This window comes from Rhopilema esculentum, chromosome 20 (assembly GCF_057945365.1).
Source record: "Rhopilema esculentum isolate cy_ngs chromosome 20, ASM5794536v1, whole genome shotgun sequence".
In the NCBI taxonomy this organism is placed as follows: Eukaryota; Metazoa; Cnidaria; class Scyphozoa; order Rhizostomeae; family Rhizostomatidae; genus Rhopilema; species Rhopilema esculentum.
Window position 1 is genome coordinate 8215186 of NC_142834.1, and position 23933 is coordinate 8239118.

Here is a 23933-nt window from a genome sequence, read left to right on the forward strand (position 1 = left end):
CTTTTACGGGGCCGATTCATAAGGGCACCCTTACCATGTTTATGGAAATGTGTAGGTTAGCTGTTTGGTCAGTTCAATATTTTTTAATAAACCGTGAGTAGAATATTTTTATTAATTTCCTTTATGGCTGATGTGCTTACTTTTGTGTATGAATTATGCAGAGAAATTTAAATGAAGATCAGAATCCAGGATGCATTCAAATCCTACCCTCAAAATATAACGTGGTTAGCGGCGACGTCACGAAGAAGGGTTTATAAATAAATAAAGTTATAATGCATTGCTAATAAGATCAAACACTGGTGAATACTGAAGCAAGCAGTACCAATAATGTTTTCCATATAATGCTGCTACTGTTGACTTTTTGTGTAATCTAGAATCCAGTAGGCTTTCCAAAGCTATTAATCTTCAGTGTTAGATCTTCATTCTTGTCTTTGATTGGTATATATGTATTTACAGGTTACATTTAAAGTAGTTCTTATTTATAATCAGCATCATTCAGTCATGCGATTTTCTTTTTTTTCTATTTTTAGGCTAAAAGCTTTCCAAACACAATGAGGAGCTTGGAGCTAATTTCTGTGGACTCTTTAAAAATAGATGTTGATGAGAAGATCAAATGGTTTTGTGTTGACAGTTTATCTCAAAAGGCATTCTTTAGCACTAACAATGAAGTTTTTTCATTCCTGTTACAGCAGAAGAAAGTATGCTGATTGAATATAAATTACTAATTAAATTATTTTGAACATAATTATTAATAAGCTCCCCAAAAACCTGGAAGATATATATGTACATATTCCTAAAATGATTTTGGCGGAGATGGAGAATCTGGATAGGTATCTTATTTTGCTGGATGTCATATTTGTAAGAGAGCATTCCTGACCCTAGGTGATCTGTGATTCATTGATGTAGTCAAAAAACCCCTTGACCTGTATGACACAAGGTCAATAAGATTATCGTCACCAGATTCTTCAGATTCGCCCATTTCTTTGTTTAATGTTTTATTGTTGTTGCGTGGGTGTTCAAGATTTTCTCTCCCCTAAAAAATCTCACAAAATTTGTAAATGACCTTTTTTAAAGCAAATAGTATATCAAGGTCAGATCACAGTAAATTCTTTGTTTATCTTCGACGGAGGGAAGCATGACTTGCCTAAAAAATGTCTTTCTCCACTTGTGTAATATTGAGTATTTTCTTTGCCAGTCAAGATTTATCTTTTGCATTAACATTTCTAATAACATCTGTTTTCAGGTTGAAAACTCAGTCAAAATTGATCAACAAAATGTTTTATCAATTGAGTACCTGATGGATGATGAAACCATATCAATTGCATCATCTAATGGAGATTTATTTGAATGGAGAATGGTTGACCAATCACTGGAGTGCGTTGGTACCATGGAATCTGGTATAACATGCATGAAATGGAGCCCAGATCAAGAGATATTTGCACTAACTACAGGTAGGCTTCTTTTGCTTGCAGACGTCCATGTCATTGTACTGGCATGAATCTATTTCAGTTCAAAGTTTATTCAGCCAATCAGATGATTTGTCAAAAAATTAGGCTAAGAAATTATTAGGCTTCTTTGGGCAGGATCATTATAGGCACTGTACAAATGGTTGGGTATTTGCTCCAAAGGTAAACAGGGAATGTGTTGTTGTGAGAATAATAACACAACCAGCAGGCTATAGTTAATAAAATATAAGCAAAGTGTCAATAAAACAAACTACAACAATGCAGGTAGAGAAAACATCAACAATCAAAATGGTTTATTATGGACTATTTTGTTACTAATCAGTTTCCAAAGGTAGGTTTCAGTACACTGCTTGTCAAGAAATGTCCTCGTCCTTTTTGTCTGTGTGACCAAACTTTGTGATTCCTATTCTTGGAATTAACAAAAGCTAATGACTCCCACAATTTCATTGAAAGGTTGATCATGTCAGTGGCTGGGCCTTGTAGTCTTTGGCCCAAATTACTGAGCAATCCAAATGGGTCATACATAAATGACGTCACCTAAAATTTCAAGATTTTTAACACAACCCCCCCCCCCTCCCCCCCTGTCACCGCTTTGTCACCAGCTTTCTAACACCCATGTACTATATTGCCAGTGACGTCACTTCTCACTCTACACCCCCCCCTCCCTTTGCTGAATTTTCTTTTGAAAAGAAGAGCAAAGCAAAAAGCACAATTTTTGTTGAAAACATTACGTTTTCATAATTACTCGTCATCAACAAAAGCATTTTCTTGTAACATTTTGACACGATTGAATACTGGGGCACACCCTTCATCTTTTGGCTCTTCTTCCTCTATCTCTCCATCCCCCCATCCTCGGATTCTTTCTCTTCCGGGATTTCACCTTCTGGTCCAAAGCAACCCCCTCCACGGCGATGACGATTGACTGATGCCATGCTAGCATGGTAAATATGACAGCCTTTGCATACTCTGCGAGGAACTTTGTCAATTTTGCTGGGGCAGTAGACATAATATGGCAATGGCTTCTGTAAGCAATTTGAAGGAACCATGTTTTCAATTGCAAGTCTTTGCCAAAGAGAAGCATAGCCATCCGTCTTCTTTGCATCCCGTGCTGATGGCACAATTGGTCGCTGACAAACAGGGGGCCTTATGAATAGCTACGCACAATAATTCTCCTTATATTCATATATGTTTCAAACTTTCTCCACTTCATAATTTTTTGAATTTGTGAACCTTCAAATCGTCTACAAAATCTTTACTTTGTCTGTAAAATCGTCTATATCGGAAGGTAAAATAGCACATTAATCTGTTTTGAAGGCTACGCCACTGGCTGTAGAGCGCTTCGCGTTTTTTATAGATGGCAATTTTTACATGAAAGCAAGGAATGTATGGGCGATAAAAAGTTATGATAGGGTCACGGGGTAGCAGCCGTGAGGTACCATAAAACAGTTTTGATTAAGATTTCGAAGAGAGTTTTTATGTGCCTTCATATTCTGCTAGAGATGAACCTGTTGCTACGTTCTAACCCTTCCCTTATAAGAAAATAACAACTTGTGTCTGAGTGCTTATGCTAAAGCTAAATGCATTTTTCCTTGGAAAAGATGATCCCACATTTACCAAGGTGACATCACCAAAGCTTTAAACCCCGCCTCCCCCCTCTCAAAGTGTCACCTTCCATCACCAAAACCGTAAACCCCCCTCCCCCCTCTTCAAGGACGTCATTTAGGAGACGTTGTACGACCCCTAATCAAATGAATCAATGCCTGAATGGTTTATCTGATTTGTTAAATAAATTTGTCTTTTGCTCTTCTTGATATATTTTTATACGTTAGAGTTAATAGAGCATAGAACTCAAGTTGGGTGCCTCGTTTTTGTCTTTGCATAGAGGTTATGATTCGCACAAACTGCAAGTTTTCACCAGTAGTTGAAATGTAATTCTATTTTATTTACAGGTTAAATTTATGTGTCATATAACTCTTCATTGATGTTTTACTTTGATCATCATCAGCAAAATATAGTAGACTTTTTCCATTCATGAGCACTTTTGAAATCCCAGGTGATGAAAAGTTGGTATTAATGAGCCGAGATCTGGAGCCGTTTTTCGAGACAGACCTCAATCCAGAAGAATTTGGTGAAGGTGAGAATCAATTTATTTAAGGAATTGTGTACTAGTAGAATGTTGTGTACTTTTATGAGTTAGTATGTCTGACTTTGTTAAATTCATGTCATTTTTTAGCTAGAGGTCTTCAGTAAAATTATCTTTAATATCATCAGCACAGCTAATAACGGTCGGTTGGGGAAGCAAGAAAACACAGTTTCATGGGACAGAAGGAAAACCAACTGCAATGGATTTAAAACCCAAGGTTTGCGGTCTTGATTTTATTCAGTTTTGTGGTCTTAAATGCTAGTGTCAAATGCTTAAATAAGTAACAATAAGCTAATTCTGTTTTGTCACATTGTTGCCTTAAAATTGATCTTTTGCTTTTGCAAGGTGCCTGATCCTGCGCTTCCATGGGATGACAAGAAAGTACGAATAAGTTGGTGTGACGATGGTCAATATTTTGCAGTCTCCTCTGTGGATCCTATCACAGGTAAAATTATTTTTCACGATCAAAAATATATATATTGTGTGCACTTTTTGAATAGATAAAAATCAAAAATATTTTTAACTTTATGGAAGAGACATAATCATAAGATTTTCCCGTTTTCTTTGAAGGCTCTCGTAAAGTTCGTGTCAGATCACGTGAAGGAGCATTGCATTCAACCAACGAAGTTGTTCCAGGCTTAGAGCATCCTCTTCATTGGAGGTTAGTTGTCACTAGCACGGATTGCTATCGAAAGATGCACTGATATTTCGCTTTAGCAATTGATAGGTGAATTAATGTCAGAGAATTATTGAAGAATTACCGATTTGATTATGTGATTCTGATTTCAATTTTTAATTACTTGTCGTGCCTGTCAATACACAACTGATGCAAAATCAGAATTCTTTCTTGTCCAATTAGCCTGAAATTTTTTTGTTTATTGTGTAGGCCATGTGGAAATCTAATTGCATCATCACAGCGAAAGCCCAATAAACATGATGTGATATTCTTTGAAAAGAATGGTTTGAAGCATGGAGAGTTCACACTACCTTTTAAACCAAAAGAAGCCAAAGTATTTAGATCTAATACTTGCTTTTTAGTTTTAATGTAAGGTTTATTTCGGAAGTCAACATGCAGATAATAGTCCCTCACAGAAAGAACACATTTATTGTTGTATGCTTTTGCAAAAATTTCATTTACCTAGCTCATATGAGGTGATAGAATACAATCTGACAAATAGAGATGAAGAAGTGGTGCTAAGTAACATAACTAGCGACGCATTTGCTTTTCACTTGGTCTTGTTTAAAGGAATTATAAAATATTGTAGAAAGTTTCTCCTGTAACAAATGTTTTTTTTTCAATAGGTAATTGAACTTTGTTGGAATAAGACATCAGATATTCTTGCTGTTTGGTTAGAGGAACTACATTATGACCAAAACACTCCACAACCACAGCAGTTGTCTTACCGTAAGTACGGTTTTCAAGTCATAGTAATAATGTCTTCGTCACTGAGTCTGTCTTGTTGTATCCAAAGCCTTTTACTGCTGAGTGTATAATCGAGATGATATCTGCTTACCTGAAAACTACATAATGATGACATTTTTATGGGTTTTGCACATACCTGATGGCTTGCACAGAACCTGATCAGTAGCTTACACGATCAATTTTCAACAACTTTTGTATTCTAAGGCAGCTATGACCTATTCTATGCAGGATGATTTTTCTAAGCTTAATTATTATATTTCAGTTCAGCTTTGGACCAGAAACAACTACCATTGGTATTTGAAGCAAGAGTATCGATTCAGTTCTATGGGAAGAAGAATTTCCAGCTTGATTTGGGATGCAGACTCTCCTTTGAAGCTTCATGTAGTTTGTGAAGGTAACACAGATTTATTATGCCCCTTTCAAAACTGTGTAAGCACTTTCTATGAATTTTAGCTTATTATGTTGTGTATGTGATATTAATCGTTTTTTTAACTCAACATGGAGAGAACTTATTTAACATATTTGAATCCCCATATTTGACATAGTTGGCTCACTTGGCTCGGTATCAAGAGCATTGTACAAAACATTTCCATGTGCATATTTTTCTGAACTAGCTATATGTGAATTTATTTCAGTACTTCTGACTTATGATGCCTAACTTGTTGCAGCCCTATGAGCTAGGAATGTCTTAACTTAAAAGTATCAAGATGTTCCAAAAAGTGTATCAACACGCAGCTTTTTTTCAATTGCTCTCTAAGTTAACTCTTGCAAAGACCTTAGTCGAAGTGTTTAGTTTTGCTTGTATTATTTTTTGTAGATGGATTTTATTACCAGCTAACATTGAGGTGGACAGTTTTGCAAAACAAAGACAGCTGTGTTGCTGTTATCGATGGCTGTGAGTGGCAGTTTCAATTATATGAGTTTCAGATTTAGTTCTATGTAGCATTTTAGGGTGGTTTTGTCAAGGACTTACGATGATTCAAGTACCATCATTTGCAGACACACTGTGTATTAAGAGTTGCTAGTTTCTTTCCTACACCAAAATGTTTTGTACTTAACATCTCTAACTTCATTTATCGTTTTATCACAATAGCCAACCTGCTATTAACTCCATTTGCAACGGCTGTTGTTCCACCACCAATGTCATTAATGAAGGCGACCTTCAAAGCACCTGTCAATCAAGTTTGCTTTGGAAAATCTCCAAACGAGGCCACTGTCTTTCTGTCGGATGGAAGCACTCATTGTATTACTATTCCAGTGTCAGAAACAGAGGAGCAGATCGATTCTAAAGCTATTAAGATCGTAAGGTAACTCTCAGGATCCAAACGTCTTTGCAGTTTAGCAAATAGGGATATGTCATATTCGCTTTCTTTCTGCTGATAATTAGTGCTTTATGATGTAATAAAGCAATTTTCATGAATTCCTTTGATTAACATTGTTGAAGCTATCGAAAAACCTAGGCAGACCTAGAGAAACTCTCGTGACAACCTTGAATAAAGATATCACCAGAGCAAGAGCAACGAAACATGAAGAAAAATGGAGATTTTGAAAAGATACGATCCACAGCAAAGGACCGCAAAGAATGGAGAAGATTATCAGAAGTAGTGTGCAGAGCTGCAGAAGCAGAAACAACATGAAACCTTCATGTCGGGACTGCGCAACTGCAATTATATATATATATAAGCTATCGAAAAGATGATTGCCACGAAACCGATGCTTAGCCTTCCTTTAAATCGTGCCCCAAGGAAGAAGATATGAAGAATAAAAGTCTTCTTCATAAGATGACTCCAAAATTTATGTAAAAGATGGCTGCTTTACAATTATTATTTAAATAGATCATTCAGTCTCTATATTATTGTTTTCTATCTTGTTTTGTTTTACAGGCATGCAGATGTAGCAAACAGTCTAGAGGACGAGTTATCGGGTTATTTGCATGTCACTTCGTGGGTTGACGGAGGCTATGTAGCAGTATGTCGTATGAAGAATCAGAAACAGGCATTGTGCCATGTAGCAAATGATGATGATACTGCACAGGCATTTGTTATCAGGTTATTAGCCATTGAGATTCTGTTTACCCCATAATATTTGAACTACATTAATATTGTAAAGCTATTATTTTATACAAGAGATACTCATAATATCAAACATGAACGACTTCGTGAGCAAAAATGATATAGGAACTGAAATGGACAGACTGCCATGCGAGTTAAATAGTGTTTTGATTCCATAGGAAAGTTATTCCGATGGACCTTGAAGTGCTGGCAGTTGCCGTTGGGAAAGACTGTGCTGCGGTCGAAATGCAGGATGGGACAGTCTTCTCGTGCGAAAGAGGTCAGTTTTGAGAGTGTTTAAATTTTTAATTGACATTTTTGCATTTTTTTTATTTTCCAACAATTTTTACATTTATTCAAACTAGTTTCAAGCTGGCAGAACAGCATCTTTTATAATGGAAGAACATTAGAGAAATACATGTTAGTTTGTCTACTACAGCTTGTAAGGTGAGCTTTCTCGTAGGTTTTATGCAAAAGCAATGCGAAGTTTGAATTTCTTTTCTTCAGATGACGGATCCTTTGCTATCAAGCCGTGGGTAACGCCTTTTGGCTCATCGCTTTGTTTTCCAGTCCCCTGTGACTATATTGCCGTTTGTAAAGTAAATCACGAGGTTGGTTCACTTAAGTTAGCTTTATAACAATGCATGTTGGTGTCATTTGCTTAAAGAATTCTCTTGTTTAGAAAAACACTTATACGCTGTTTTCTTAAAACCATTTAAGACCTTTTGCTTTTGCAATTCATGAACAGTTGATGTCGTACTTAATGAGAAATTTTCACATACGAAATTCCAAAAGGATTATGTTTTTCGATGTTTCTATGGTTGCTGTTCGTCCCAAAGTATTCTACATTTGGTTTCTGCTCATCCCAAAGCACCATTAGGGTACCAAGGCGCATATTCTTCTCGTTTTTCGCGCCGATCTACATCTGACGTCATCAATGATACTCAAGGTAACATAACTGCAAGACTGTTGGAAATTTCAATATCAGACTATTTTCTATGGACGTTTAATTTGTAGCCTTACATTGCTTTTATGTTGACAGGATATTGTGATTGGAATGACAAATCATTATCGCCTTTACGTTAATGAAAAACAGGTAACCATTTTTCTGATTTATTTCCTTTTTGTCCGTACTGAGAATTTTTTTAATAAGCTAGTTGAACCATGGTTTGAATGTTTTGTATAGAATTTCTTTACAAGGTATAACAAGTATATTATGTTAGAATTTTGACCATATTTTGAAATCCGTTTATAAGTTGTTAATATTCCTTCAGCACCTAATTACTGATCTTCCATGTTTTGGGTTATCTTAGCATCGACTGATATTTAAGTGTTATCCTGATTCCGTCTCAGCTCGACTTTAATTTCTCTTGCATTGTTGTTTTACATCAGCCAGCCTACAGAGCCATGTCACTTGCAGTCTAAGATATGTATTGAGAGCTTTGCAAAATAACCGACCGTCATTTTTGAAAATCAATAGTTAACAATGCTACCACATCGAGTACATATGTTCTGTATTTTCATTGATCAAAATAGCAATCGCCGTGTTATTTGGTATCATTTTAAATTCCTGTTTCACTCCCAGGTTGCTGATAATTGCACGTCTTTTTCGATTCATGACGAGTACTTGGCGTACACGACCCACAACCACCTTCTCAGATGCCTGCGACTCGACAGCATTCTCAAATGTAATTCAATTTTTAATCGATAAAAACTTTATAGAAAGAACGCATTTGTATTCACGGGACCTTATTTAAATAATGCATTTCATAAAGCCGTTCAGAATATTTTCCCCGTTGAGTTTTATCTTTTGAGTACCTGCATCATGGACACTCTGGAAGCTGACGATACTTTGAGGGACCTAATACTGAGATAACTAGTGTAATGATGGATTTAACATTTACCAAGGTATACAATCGTATTTAAGTTCTCTGAACAAGCACATACTCGATACATTAAGTTATATTGATCTTATCAAACATAGTACCTCACTTTATACGATTAGCATGCTTATTTTTATGTACCGAATCGCGATATAGGCTCTGTCTTTCTATGCGTGCATTTCTAATGGTTCTTAGTGTTTAATAATTAACTATGAAGTGAATTGAAAGTATAAGATTTTCACTTACAGCAAATAACACACGTCAATTATTTGCCGAATTATTGTAAGATTAATAGTTCTACTTTGATACGATACTTGAAGTTAAATCTTCTATCCCTCCAGTTGTGAACTCCAGTGGCAAGGAGCAGCTTCAAGGAGAGGATTTCAGCAGGAGTCTTGAACGTGGGTCAAGGATAATTTCTGCAGTTTTTAACGACACCAAAGTGGTTTTACAGGTATTTCATAATGTTTTTATATACAAAGGGCTGAACTATTTCAATTTTTCGTAATCATGGTTTTTCTCTAAGTGATCAGATTTCAAATTGAACAGCGAAGGCCAAGAAACTTAACTATTTCCGAATTTTTTTTAGATGCCTCGAGGGAATCTAGAGACGATCCATCCACGAGCTTTGGTTATATCATTTCTAAAGAAGCAGCTTGATAAGTAAGTTACCTTTTCTTTCTTCATCCTTTTTATCCATTCAGTGCTTTTTTTCATCTGCATGTTTTTATTGTTTATCGATCTGCTGGCCTCTTCACAACACTCCTATGATAATGATATTTGAACAATTAATGGCAGTACAGAACTTGAAATGGCTTTGAAAAAAGCAAACATTTTATAACATATTGGCTAAAATCTTTTTCGTCTGACACTCCTCAGAGCATAAAACGTCAGAATAAGGGTCCGAAACAACACGATGAATAATAGATACTTTGATTCTCTGAAGTTTTATGCTCCGAGGACTTTTAGCCAATATGTTATAAAATCTTTGCTTTTTTTAAAGCCATTATAATGACATTTGAAAAATAATCTGTAACAACATTCGTACGTTAGCTATATGTTATGATGGGCATCTTTTTTCGTAGGCTTCTTTACAGAGAAGCATTACTGCTAATGAAAAGGCATCGAATAAACTTAAATCTGATATACGATCATAACCCAAAGGTTAGTATACGAAGAATGATTTTGTTAGTTGAAAAATTGAAATTTTTACGGCATTCTATGTATAATTTCCAAGTTTCGACCTTGACAGTATTCTGCAGATCTAAGGAAAAGAAATGCATATGATATTTTGAAATTGATTTTCAGTGGAGATTGAATGTTGATGTGGGATCCACTTACTGTCTTGCGTAATTCTTTGTTTGCTTTATATTTTCTTATTACAATTTAATATATTTCTCATCACCCATAAAATGTCATTAGCGTTTCCTTTTACTCAGCAAAACATGACAATTTAAAGTGATTAATTCTCCTTTTTTTCCAGCTTTTTCTAGATAATGTCGATACATTTATTACAAATGTTAAATCAGAAAATGATATAAACCTGTTCCTTGCAGAACTCGGGTAAGACGCGTTGTGGTTTTTGAATGTTTGATTTTTAGGCCTTTGTCACTTAAATTCTTTGGAAAAAAGCATTGAAAATAGGAGAAATTCTGCAAATGCGGTAATAAATGAAATCAAATTTTTGATAAATCAAGCCCCATTTAAAGCAAAAAGCATGGAAATTTTTATAAAGCTGATAGAGTGTATACTCGTACCTAAGTACTATATGTATGCGAGACTTGATCAAAAGTATCAAAAAAGCAAATGAAAAAACTTGAGAATATACAAAAGGATGCTGTAACCATTAGTGATGGTCTCCCAGCTTCAACACCATATCGAGGCCTGACATGTGAATGTGGCCTGAAACCAATGAAATACAAAGTAATAGAAACAAGGCTTATATACTTACGTAGAATTCTAATAATGAAAGAAATAAGATTAGTTAAACAAGTTTACAATTAGCAAAAAGACTAAACTTCAAAGATTGCTGACACTGTCAAATTAAAAAAAATTAAAAGACCTCGTGATTGATCTTGCAGAGAGACAAATCAGCAATCTGCCAACTAAGGAATGAAAGAAACTAATCAACCAAAGTGTAGTAAAATCTATTGAAAATGACCCAAGAAAAGACAATGAATCAAAATCAAGATTCATTAGGAAACGTTCTTTTGGAAAAAAACAATATTTAAAACACAGCAAAGCATCTACATTGTTAAAATTGAAGTTAAATATGGTAGACTTAAAGGCAAACTTTAGTGGGAAACATTAAAAGGCTTTCCCTAGGAGGTGTGGGGATCAAGAGAAATATGTGGAGCATTTGTGGGAATGCTCCCTATTTGAAAATAAAAACTTGCCTAATTTTACAAACATGACAAAAAATATTCCAAAAGTATTGAGCATTATGCAAAAATATGTGGACAAATTTATAAACTTATTGCAGTTCATTCGCATTGTTTCTCTCTCTTCCTTTGGTCTGTCCTTCTTCAAACCTCTTACCAATTTTTATGAATCAAAAAGTTATTTTGAATACCTCCATATTAGCTAAACTGACATACATTTCTAGCCATTAATTTAATCCTCCTTTATTCCTATTCATACAACTCCATTACCTATCTAAAAATTATTTTGCCTCCAGAAAGGAAGATGTAACCCAGTCTCTCTATGCTACGTCCTACCACGTGACAACAAAGAATGCTACTGAGTAGGTTTTAATTATATTCTCAGTGACCTCTCAAAATCACAAATATTGATCGGCCTAGCAAATCTGATGTATCTTGTGGTAGCAGAAAGTTCTCGTTGTTCAAATCCTTTGGTTTAAGCTTTTATAAGACGCGTTTATGTTTTCAATTCTACTTGTATACTACAGCGGTACAAATATACTATATCATTATACTATAATATACACGACCCAAGAAATTATTATTAAAAATCAGTGATAATACTGAAACAAAAGACTTAATATAGACTGTAGCATAATATTGTTGCATTTAAAGATTGTCAGTGTAGCCGGTGGATGACACCATATTATTCTTTGGATGTTTGCTATTTTAACAGCATTAGTTTTCTAAGTGTTTTGGTAAAATCGCATTATTTAAATATGTTTTGGTTATTACCTTATATATATATATATGTTTTGAATTTTTGTGTGACCATTTTAATTATCCCAGTTTGTGTTGATATCTCTGTCATTCTAGAAATATCAACAAGGTCGATGTTATTTGCTCTGCAGTTCGTAATGCGATTGTGAAAATTGGTGTGAAAAGGTAGGCAAAATCAGATTTTACTGATTATTGTCCGAACTTTTAGCCATAAACCAGATTTAACCCTGTTGACTTACATTTTCGTTGCTCCTAAAAGGTTTCAATAATAGAACCTTTATTAAAGAAATAGTCATTGTTTTTCAGCTTCTTTTTGTCCTATCTTACCACGTATGCAAAGGAATCAAAACCTGGTCTGGGTGTAGTGTTGTCAAATATAAAGTCGCTAAAAGGTAATACATTTGTTATTAAAATTGTGTAAACGCATTCAAGTACCGATCAATTATTTTTATTCAAATTTCATTTAATGAATTTTGTCAATGCTCGTTCAGCAGGTATACATGTTATATTGTTTTTAATTAAATCTATATGTTCTGATGTGCTTTACTGTAATTTTGCAATGTTTTTGTTTATCCAATTGTAAACAGACCAAATGAACTTCTGACCTAGATAAAAAGATAGAGGCTGATGTAACGCACGAGAGAGCCCTCAGACACATTCTGTATTTCGCTGATGTCAACGAGTTATATGACGTCGCTCTTGGGCTGTACGACTTTGAGATTGTGCTCATGGTGGCGGAAAAATCAAATAAGGTCTGTTTATGCTCATTCTGTGCTCACCGTTGCTATTTAATTTTTTGGGTATTGAATTGCCCTTTGTTTCCTATGTCAGATTCGGAATTCTCCTTCTTTGCTGTTTTATCAAAGGCTGCGTTTAAGCACAGTTTTTAATTGTTTAGGCTAGAGCCTCCCTCAGCTGCACTCTTAGAACTGTTAAAAATTTCCTGGATTGGCTAGTTTTTGTCGATTTCATTTCATTGGTGTCATTTTCTACAGCCAAATTCGTCCTCGTGACCTTTAAAAGATGTTATTATTTTCTAGGATCCGAAGGAGTATCTGCCTTTCCTAAACGAGTTGAAGAAATACGAAAAGTTCTATTGTCAGTTCAAAATAGACTGTCACCTCAAACGCTACACCAAGGCTCTAGGCAACATTCACGCTTGCGGTTCGTCAATTTAATTGTTTGCTTTGTATTAGTACTACTAAGAAATGTCACTATTGATAGTTTTTTGAAGCAATGTTTGGCATAAGTTTAATTTGATAATTTGATTATTTGTTTCTCGTTAGGCCCGCCTCGTTTTGAAGAATTTCTCGACTTCACAGCCAAGCACGATCTCTACAAAGATGCACTGCTTTTTTGCAGGGAAGATCCGTTTAGTTTCAAGGTGACTGCCTATTTTTGGATTCATATTGTAAATACAATTATTTCCCTAATATTTCGAGACTGTTTTTTTCTCTGTACTTTAATTTTATTTAATATGTTTCTAAGCCCCAATTTCGGAATTGAAGCTAGTGGTCTTATACCTTTGCATAAAGTTCATTGCTTGGTATGGCAACCAATTCATTTAGGCATCTACTCATCTCTGTAATCTCCCCTTTTGGAATTTTGTCGTAACTTTCTTGGTGATAACTCCCAATACTATAGAAAGTTTGTCTACTTGCTTTTTCTAGGAAGTTAGTGCCGTTTATGGTTCGTATCTTGTGCAAAAGAAGCGTTACAATGAGGCTGGGATAGGTAAATAAATCATATTCATTATTCCCAATCCCTGATGCTAAAAACCGTGTGAAAAGCTGTTTCAAATGTGGACACAGTTCAATTATCGCAGTTCGTTGCCTTGCCAACAACACAACAGCGTCGTATCCCATAGCTTTTAAATTTGATCATTGTTCGTTCATCGAAACAGCTTACCTAAGTCAGATGGTCCTATTTTTCCTGCAAACCCATTTGTTCATATCTTATCATTTATATAGGACTATTCAAATCATATTTGAAGCTATGATTCCATGTTCAAATTATGTTTTTTACCCTAAGAAACCTCTAAGTGTAGCATTATTTGTGCTGTCGCAAACTTGATATTTTCTATACGTCTCTGCATAGAGAATAAAGTGAGAGATTGGCCCAGGAAGAAACTACTTGTGATAGAATAGAAATTACGAATTATTGCTTTCTTGACAGCTGTGGTTTGTGCAGCTGTTGTTCAGAGAGCTGGAGTTTGTAGCTTACGCAGAGCTTACTTCTTGAGTCTGTTCTGCATTCCCACTTATTGGTTTGCTTCTTATTTATTATTTTCTTATTTCTGTTTAAATGATACCAAAATACCATGTTGGTTCTTCTAAAATGCCATTGACATTCTAATCACATATAATATTCCCCTGTTTTGCCCTTACTCGTAGCTTTTTGCCTTAATTCCTTAAAATCGAGCCCTTCCTATCTTTTATATATTCATAGTTTATTCTCGAGTTTCATTGCACGAAGAGGCAAAGGATTCGTTTGTCAAAAGCCACAACTGGAAATTAGCAATTGCTGAAGCAGAAATGTTGAATTACTCCAATGATGCTTTAGTTCAGTTTGCAGTCAGCCTTGCAGGTAAAGTTAACAAACAAGCCCAATCTTCACTCTTCATTCTTCCAAGCAGTTTCATGTTATTTTCGAATCATCAGTTTTGTTTAGTGAGCTATAACTGTATTAGTTAATATTTTTTCCACTATCAATATCTGTGGATAATTCCACTCCTCCAAGATGTCATAAGAATAAAGCAACAATCATATTGTTATCATAAAATATTGCGCATTAGGTTTTAATCGGAATCGAAATTCTATTAATTTTCCTTGTCGAGTAACCTCAGAAGAACACCTTGTTCATTTATAAACAAGCAAGGGAAAGAGGTTCAAGCCTCGGTTTGAGTGCAACATTGCAGCATGCCTTTGTTATCGAGAAATGGCAACATCTCTTTATCTGTTCTCAGTTTAAGGTATATTTTCTTCTTTGAAGAAAATAACCCAGCTTTTATAGACTTGAAGTTTTGCGGAGGAAATAGGTCAGTGCATTAGTTTGACTTATACAACAAGATGATTTCAAGGCGTATCTGAAGCGTGTGACCATAGTCGATTGAAAAAGCCTTTGACATTGGTCAAACTACTTTTTCAATTGACAATTGTCTGAAAGTCATCAAGCACTGTTGCCTTATAATGTTAAACTCAAATCTAAAATTTTGAATATCCCGTTTTGGATGTCTAGCTATAGTACATATCTGTGGCATATGACATATTACGAAACAGAGCAATTTACACTTCTCATTTTAACTACTATATGGTTTGACAAAGATTGCCAATTTTTGTGTAGGATGAGCACAAAGCTCGACACTACTTTGCATGAACGTAAGCAAAGAAATATCGAAGTAATACCACGTCAACCTAGCCTAGAAACTCAGCTTACGTTGGTTAAGTTACATATTTCAAGTTACCAGTCTGATAAGAGGGCATTTACAATTTAGGTGAAATGCAAGAATTGAAGAATTGGAAGGAGAGCGGAAACATTCTTGAATTATATACAGAAGTATGGAATTATCGCCGTTTCTTTTAGAATTATGCATGATTTTATTTTGATATGGAAATTATTGATGTGTTGACCTGCTTTAATCATATCCTGTTTAGTAGAGGCTCGTTGATTATTTCAGTGTTTGCAGGTTTACTTGGAACCATCATTTGTGCAATTGTACATTCAGTGATAGTCCAGACATTTCGTGTCTTAGGTGTTTGTCGTTTAATACTACAGAGCAAATTATTTCATACCTATTATTCAACTTCTTCTTAAGTATGGGCAGCCACCTTGAAGTTTAATTATTCCAGCTAAGAAGCTTTGCTGAGATCGGACATGAAAAAACCATAAATTCGTAATGTTGTACTTGTTAGATTTGATATCTTAGCAGATCAAGAATAAAGTTGCTTCCTGTGACGTTCTTTGACAGATATTTCTTTTCTATTGCGCAATTCTTCGCCCACAAACAGTGTTGTTATTATACTCAAAGCGAGATTCCTGACAGTTTAACGATATTAAAAAGGTCCTCTCACTAGACGCCGAAATTTTCTAAGGCTCTTGCTCAAAAATATGGCTTTCTGAGAAGTGATACCTCTCTTACAGTTTACTTTGTTACTTTGAAGTGATACCTCTGCAAAAACTAGCTTCGATATCATCGATTTTCAATATTATTCTGTAATCAACATTGATCATCCACATTATTGATCTCTAAGATACGATATTAAAAACATTTGCTTAAAATTTATGTCCCATTGATTGCTCAGCAACATGTCTACTCCACTCATATGCTTACAGAAAAGAAGGTTTGCCCATGTCACTGGACAATATTCGAGCTATATTTGTGAAATGGCCAGTGTCACTTAAACCACATTGCCTGTATTTTTGCAAAGCAAGCACCCACTGGTAATCTTTGTCCACGACCATTTCCTAATGTTCACTCTTCAATTTATCAGGATTATGAGTCTGCAATATCTGCTTATCTCAGTGGCAACATGTGGCAGGATGCGCTTAGAGTGGTACGTGTGAGCTAATTATTTTAGCGTTTAAAGATTTTTTTTGTTTTTTTTTTATTTGATTTTAAATGTTTTCCTTTACTGAGACTGAGCAAGACGTTCCTTGCTTTGTGTCATTGGCCGTAAAGGTAAATTTAGCTTGCAAAATGACTCTTGCTTGCTTGATTGCAAGTTTATTTTTGCAACAACTGAAAAGAAACATATGTTCCAGCATGTATTTCTTCTCTCCATCACTTGCCGCTTATTCAATAAAGAAAGTGTACTGCGTTGTCTCTTCACGGTTATTTTAAGATTCTCCCAAGTGACTTTACTCGAGGTCAATTTACTCGACAGAAACCTTTTATGTAAATACACATAATGTAGACATGGCAGCTTGCAGTGATATTTATCAATCTTTTTCTCCAAGAGGTAGGAGGAATAAAGGCTCGGGGATTTCATCCTTCGCTTGATTTCCACTGAAGAACCACCCACAACACAGAATTGACGTGATATTTTTCTTAAACGTGTTAGAATGAATGGTTTTATCATTTATTATTGATAAGTCCAAGATTGGGAATTTTTGGCTTCAGATAATTTCTCAACCATTTAAGAACTTATTTTGGCAGAGGAGACAAGCGAAATCGCGTAGTAGCTGTTTAGCTATTCAATATATTCATGTGTTTTTCCGCCAACATCTCACATTTTCGTCTGCCAGCAAGTTGAATTGCAGTGAACGAGGAATGTTAAAGTAACAAAATGTTGAGTGTGATGTTATTTGTATTCTGAGGTTGCATGGTGTCCTGCTTGGCTTAAGAAAAAAGTAATGATAATGTGTCAATCAAGAGCGTGTACTGAACTGGCCTAGATACACACATTTATTCCTTTCTAATGCGTCATCTGATTATTGTCTTTCATAGTTGTTTGATTATCTTGGTAAGATTTATAAACTTTATGTTACTTGTGAAATAGGCTTAAGATGGCAGGCTAAACTATGATTTTAACTTGTGTACGTTAATGCTTATAATAATGAGAATAGTGTCGATACAGAGTCATTTTTGTCCCATGTCATCAGTGTATCAGAGATAATGACTGAAACTTATAAGGTATAAACCAAGCTGTTACTTTGAAAACTATTGACAAATGCATGTAATTATATCCATAAGACTGGTTTTACATGTATCAAACTATTGTCAAGTTTATCCTTCGATGTTGATGAGAATAATTTGTTTTCGCACCAATTAAGTTTCTTTATTTTCGCGAGTTCGTGCGGTCTAAAGATTTGATCGTATGTATCTTCACGATTTCGAGTGCAAACGGAACAAAAATTGGCCTAAATCATGTTTGAACCCGCTGCTCGAAAGAGAGGTTTTCAATTGTTCTAGCTGACTTTAGGAGAGAAGGATTTATAATGCTGTTGGTTAAAGTAACTGAGAAATAAAAAAAAGATAAAGAACTAAATATATTTTATCTGATAGATATACAAAGCAAGAAGGAAAGACATCATTGAAACCAATTTCAAGACAGCATTAGAAGAAGGTACATTTTGATTTTCCAACCGTTTCAAGTCACCTTAAGATATTTTCATCTTAGCAGTTGAACTATTTGATTGTGCATTCAATTTTGCTTTCATAATTGATAAAGAACGGAATCCAAAGGGGAGCTCTTTGTTTTTCATAACTTTGATTTTTGTAATGTTTATACAACAAACCCAAACAAGTGATTCTTAAAAAATTCATGAAAAAGAGACCTGCATCATTTTTGGTCATTCTTGAATACAAGAGGTCATTCTTGAAACGTAAGGCCTGCAACATTGACACAGTAGGGTCAGTTTGCCGTAAAACGGGGGCTATTGCGACTCCGTACTACTCATTCTCTGTTCCCCGTGCAGAATTTTTCCTTCAATTGTCCGCTTACAACTATAGAAAACATACCATTTGGACCCCAGATGTTGTCGCATAATTCCCAGTCATCTTTTCAGCCAAATTTTGTGCAGAATATCAGGTTGTGTTTCTAAAGTAAACTTTTCCTAGATGAATCCCCCCCCTCCCCCAATCTACCTCATGCCTGTTTTCTTTTCCTGTTGTAGCTTACAAGCATCAACTAGAGGTTATTCATACTGCCAAGGAGAATTTCATTAAATATAAAGAAAGGCTTGCCGTTGTTCGGGCGTTGAAGGAAAAACAACATCAAGAAGTTGCAGGTTTTGTTCCCCTTGTTTCAAATCTGATATTTTCGCAAAATCAATTTTTATTCAATAGACGAATTATCAAATTCAGCGAGGCCTGTGTTTAGTGGAACGCGCTGAAGTATCACCCAGCAGCGAATAAATGAAACGACGACATTCACCATAAAATGCATCCGTTTTGCTTTAACCATCATATTAAGACTATTGCTCCTCCATTAAGCATGTTTATACAGCCGTATAGTTAGCATTATTCAATTTTCAATCAGATCGTTTTTCCGTCAACTCTTTGGCAACTTTCGATTAGTAAGGAAGCAGATAGTGAATTTGAATTATCGCTAAAAATAGCAGTTGGTTTGATGGATATTTTACACTTTTAGATGGACTAAGGGAAGAAGTTGAGAACGATTTGTTTTCTGAAGCAAGTAGTGTAACAGGCCAGTCAGACATTTCAGCAACCTCCAAAGGATCGAGAGCTTCTGGGTAGGAATTTTGTTTTTCTATCTTATTTAATCCTTTTTATTCTTAAATTACTGCTGTTTTATTAAAAGATGGTTCCTTAAGATGCACTTCCACCTTTAAAACCCATGTGAGATTAAGCACTCCTTAACTAAAGTCCGTGTCAAATTAAACACGATGAATGTGACTTTAACGTTTACACGAAAGCGGATGCACCATTTTTAATGCTTACATGAGAACGGATCCAAGATGGATTTAACAAGTTGTGCTTGCTTGATCAAAATGTGTTATTTTAACTAAACAACTTGACTCTTTTCCGTTCAATCTAAAGGCTAACTTCCGCGAGGCGAAATTCATAGCGGATTAGCCGTGAAAACGCTACGAAAATATACTTTGATTTCCTCAAAATTAAGACTTCCCTGCTTATTTTGCCTTCTACCCGGCGAAACCTTTAAGCACCCAATTTCAAAATTCAGGCTTTTCGAATCTTCATAGATTGTTGTCTCTGAAATCAAGCAAATTTACCGTGCTCTGATTAGTGGACAGTTGTTGTGAATTATTTCATCGAAAAAAGTAGAACATATTTTTATTTTCTTGTGATTTCGCTACTTCTTGCGATCAACCAGTCATTTCACTAAGAATTTGCTGCGAAATTTGCTTTATTTTCTCTGATAAATACAAGTGCGTGGATAATTAGTGAAACGCAAATATAGCTGCTCTCAATCATGCGTATGAAATATTGATGTGAGAATCCGAGGCTTTTCATGCAAAACACGAGTTAGGAATGCAGCGCACTTCTTCGAAAGCTCTAAACATTTGATAGGGCTCAAATTGGTAGAATGCTGCAGAAGTGAGTGAAGAATGCTTGATCAGACCTCTTTTATCTCTGGCCGGTGTCATATGCGTTTCGGTACCAAAACGAATGGTGGAATTTAGCATGCAAAACGGTCCTGGTACAGAAACCCATAACAATTTTGCTTATACAAAAACGTACCCAATCTTTTAAAAACAGGGAACTGAAACAAATGGTGGAATTTAGCATGCGACCTGGTCTGGGAACACAAATGTTCTGATTCATAATGTTCAGAATGTAAAGAACAATCGAACTATTTCTAACAAGGGGGTACTAACAAGAAGCGGTGCTGTGATTTCCCTTGTTAAGTTTATGCAAAAAAGTACAACATTAATGGCGACTCCAAAGTTTTCTTGATTAAAAAGTGTGAAATTTTGAACAAAAAGAGCATTGTGTTCTATTTGTTAATTATAATGTGTCATAATATCGAACTACGATGAAATCACTTGATTTGAAACACATTGCGTTTCACAATGTTGCACTTTTGCATAGGGTACCAAAACGCATATGACACCGGCACGGCGTTCTGTCTTGTAATCTAAAGCTGTTTGTCTCTGTCCTACCCAAAACCCTAAGTATTGAGTGCTATGCATCTATGTGTAAAATCGCCGCTACGCCAATGTTAAAGGAGAATATTTTGCAGTGAGGACACATGTAGGCAAAAAAGGTGCACCTCTGCGAGCTGCAAATATTCACTTAACCTCTGTTTTTGAACAATGATGGGCCCATGTCCCTTGTGTAACCCTGTTGCTACGTATATGCCAATGGTTTTTTAAACAATAAGAATTGTTCTGTAAAAAGCTGCAAAGATAGATTTCTGATTTTTTTGTTTTAGCCATTCTTCAAAATCACGTCGAAAATACCAACGCAAAAAATACAGCTTGAAGGAAGGGAGCAAGTTTGAAGATTTTGCTTTGGTTGAGGCATTGGCAGAAATAGTAAACACGGTGGACCATTTACAAGGTTTAGATAATAATATTAACTTAACTGCTAATTATAATTCGTTTCTGGCTTGCTTTTATGTTACCTTCATTTTTACCATTTTACGCTAGAGGTTCATGTATTATAATCACGTGCTTGAAAAGAGAAACTGAATCTAGATATAGAAGAAACTTTCTTGGTGAGAAATAGATGGGAATTGTCGGGAAACCCGAGCATATTCACCACCTTAGCTTTAATGAAAATAAAGAAAAAAAATTGCTAGCATTTTATTTTTTTATCAACGATGGTTTAGTCATTCACGATTGTTGATTGTTTGTAGCCGACGACCATCATTTCAAACCCCGTCATTGCCATACCTTTAAACTTGATTTGCTAGCTGATTTGTATAGGATAGAAGTCTTAGTCTGGTAAACGTATAATTTAGCAATATTAATTCAGAGCCTTTTAGGATTAGTTTTTGTTATTGTTGTCCTTGCATTTGCCTCACAGTGGAGGATAGGAAGTGTTTTTCAGGTCCATAAGTATAAATCTGCCCCTCATATATTTTCCAAAGCATTGCACAACAGCGGTATATAAAATGTCAGGTCTTGCTTCAGTAATTTGCAACAATTAACAAATAACGTTTTTGATCAGCATGGCCAATGTAAATCAAGTGGGGGGGGGGGCGTTCATTTATTTCATCGAAGGAAGACAGAGTAACATTTTCAAAGGAGCCCTGTCAATTTTTCTTAGAGGGTATCTCCCAAAAGCAAGCTTGGATGTATAAGTAGAATAGCTAAAGTATCACAATATCAAGACAGTCGACTCCGCTTTTAGTCGCTCCGTTTGAAGTCACCTTTTAGGCCCTAACACGCAAAACTGTTAAATTAAGCCCCGTTCATCGTCAAACTCTGCTTACAATCAGAATATTGCAAGCAGTATTTTGTGTGCCTGTAACCGGAGTCTACCGTATCAAGATTTGACAATAAAGAATACCAGAATGTTTTTGTTGAATTTAACCTACAGCAAAACCGATACTAATAACTGCGCAGTTAAAAGCGCCAACCTTCGGGAATCCTACTCCATAAAGCTTCGCAATCCCCTACCCAATTTGGCAGGCTCCAAACTGTCATGATGGCAGAGTATATTCCAGTTCATTTTGCTGCTATAGTTGCTGTCAAAGCTTTGGTATCTAAATATTTGTTAAACGATGGCATTTTCGTTGCCTTTGTAGATAAACCCGCTTAACCATCACCCCTTTATATAAGAGAAAGATACAGTCTCTTACCACGCGTATAGCCATTTTAGTCAGCTAGCCAGGAAACCCATATTTCTGATGTCAAACCATGTTTTCCGTCCATAACCTTCTTGGCCTAAATACCACGAGGTCATCTAGCAAAGATGGCTGTAGAATAGCTAAATAGAATAGCTGACAAATATCTTGTCATCTGGGACATTTAAAATTACCTTTTAACTCCCAAAGGGGACAAATGCGTCAAAATGCACCTTTTCGAAGCATTTGCAAGAAGTGCTTAACAATGGCGGCATCACGAGGGAACCCTTAATGAAGAGTTTTCATTCTTTTTTCTAGAAGGGACTGCTTCTCTCCTGGAAATGTTGACACTGTTTATGCGCGATGGTGATGCTGCTTCATTGCAAGCTGCATATGACACAATATTCTCACTGATTAAACGTAGTATGAAGGAAATCTGGTCTCCATCTCAGTCCCAAGAGGCCATTGTACCATTTGGTACTGGCCCTGATTCTACCGTCAATAGTATAATTGCTGGAATGAAAACACCAAAGCAACTCGAACAAAATTCGGCAGCTGGTGAGTGGTTACTTTTAGTACCAAAAAATTTTAGTACCAAAAACTCCGGTGAATTGACTTTCGTTGGAAAAGTTGACGACCTACCTTAGTTAGGCTTTATAATATTGGAATATTTTCATTGAACTATCTTCTCGTAGAATTAATGAACTTTTCTTGTATTAAATGTACTTTGAATCACTTCCTTGCGGTGCCCTTTTGTTTGTTGTAATGCAGATGATTCAAAGTCATATGTTGTCTTTAATTTCACCTGTTTTGGGCGGAAGAATGGGTCGAAAAGTTTGGGAATGGGCCTTTTGGTATTTAATTAGTTAATGTATGAAGGTACTAGATTTAGTTTGACTCGACCTGTTTTTGTCGACTTTTGTTTTTATTGCGGTAAACTTTTATTTTCTCCTTCTTTTAGGCTTACCAGAACCCACTCGGCCTGTTCTTCGGGAAAACGTCACATGGAAACTTGAAATGCTGTAGACTTTAATAAGCCAACGCAACACTTTAACGAATTCATATGTGATAAATTATGCAATGTGGTATAACAGTGAATCGTCAAAGCGAATTATGCGTCGTCTGACACCTAGTGACACGGCTAACGAGAACATTAGGGTTGGCAACACCAAATTATCTTGCCATCTGTTCTACCTTGGCTGTATATCTAATGAGAGTTTTGCAAATGAAAACGGATCGGCACTGAAGTTTTTTTTTCGTTAGAAGTCTTTGATTAGAAATGTTTCATGCAATACTTTATTAATCCCCTCAGTGTGCAATAAGCGTTTCAGCATTTTCCTGCCGTATTGAAGTTTTCAGTACGAGATACAGGTTTGCTGGGGTGGAATAAAGCTTCACCGCCCTTTTTTATTGTTCTCATTCATACAAGGTTTTGGATTGCCTCTACCTTTGACCAACGTGAGTCTATTCATTCAGTTATCTTGCCAGTTTCAAACAGCCTCCTTCTACGAAACCAACTCAAGAACTTATAACGGCAATAAATTGGGAATAAAAAGGGGCAGTGTGCTGTCCGTTAATACAACATACAAAAGGCAGCATTTGACGGCAAA

At 35.7% G+C, this 23933-nt stretch overlaps 1 protein-coding gene across 1 annotated transcript; it reads left to right on the forward strand.

Annotated features, from left to right (window-relative positions):
* The first annotated feature begins 1 nt into the window (after position 1).
* LOC135687214 (putative elongator complex protein 1) lies at positions 2-23565 on the forward strand. The gene is made up of 37 exons (XM_089114557.1): positions 2-94; positions 529-698; positions 1244-1451; positions 3520-3600; positions 3738-3826; positions 3955-4054; positions 4180-4270; positions 4496-4619; positions 4912-5014; positions 5295-5426; positions 5850-5927; positions 6126-6339; positions 6916-7080; positions 7263-7363; positions 7591-7694; positions 8126-8179; positions 8669-8771; positions 9308-9420; positions 9556-9629; positions 10052-10130; positions 10450-10529; positions 11644-11709; positions 12203-12271; positions 12413-12498; positions 12716-12858; positions 13147-13270; positions 13393-13490; positions 13777-13840; positions 14555-14692; positions 15600-15661; positions 16597-16659; positions 18111-18171; positions 18722-18835; positions 19198-19300; positions 20965-21092; positions 22642-22881; positions 23285-23565. The coding sequence occupies exons 2-37, from the start codon at positions 552-554 to the stop codon at positions 23347-23349; spliced, it is 3864 nt and encodes a 1287-aa protein (XP_088970683.1). The 5' UTR covers positions 2-94; positions 529-551; the 3' UTR covers positions 23350-23565.
* The last annotated feature ends 368 nt before the right edge of the window (positions 23566-23933 follow it).

What these genes read in the sequence shown, in the direction of transcription:
- LOC135687214 (XM_089114557.1), top strand. Translation starts at nt 552, where the DNA reads ATGAGGAGCTTGGAGCTAATTTCTGTGGACTCTTTAAAAATAGATGTT. An exon ending in GAGCATCCTCTTCATTGGAG is followed by an intron (nt 4,271 to 4,495) that starts GTTAGTTGTCAC and finishes TTTATTGTGTAG; the next exon opens with GCCATGTGGAAATCTAATTG. An exon ending in ACACCAAAGTGGTTTTACAG is followed by an intron (nt 9,421 to 9,555) that starts GTATTTCATAAT and finishes AATTTTTTTTAG; the next exon opens with ATGCCTCGAGGGAATCTAGA.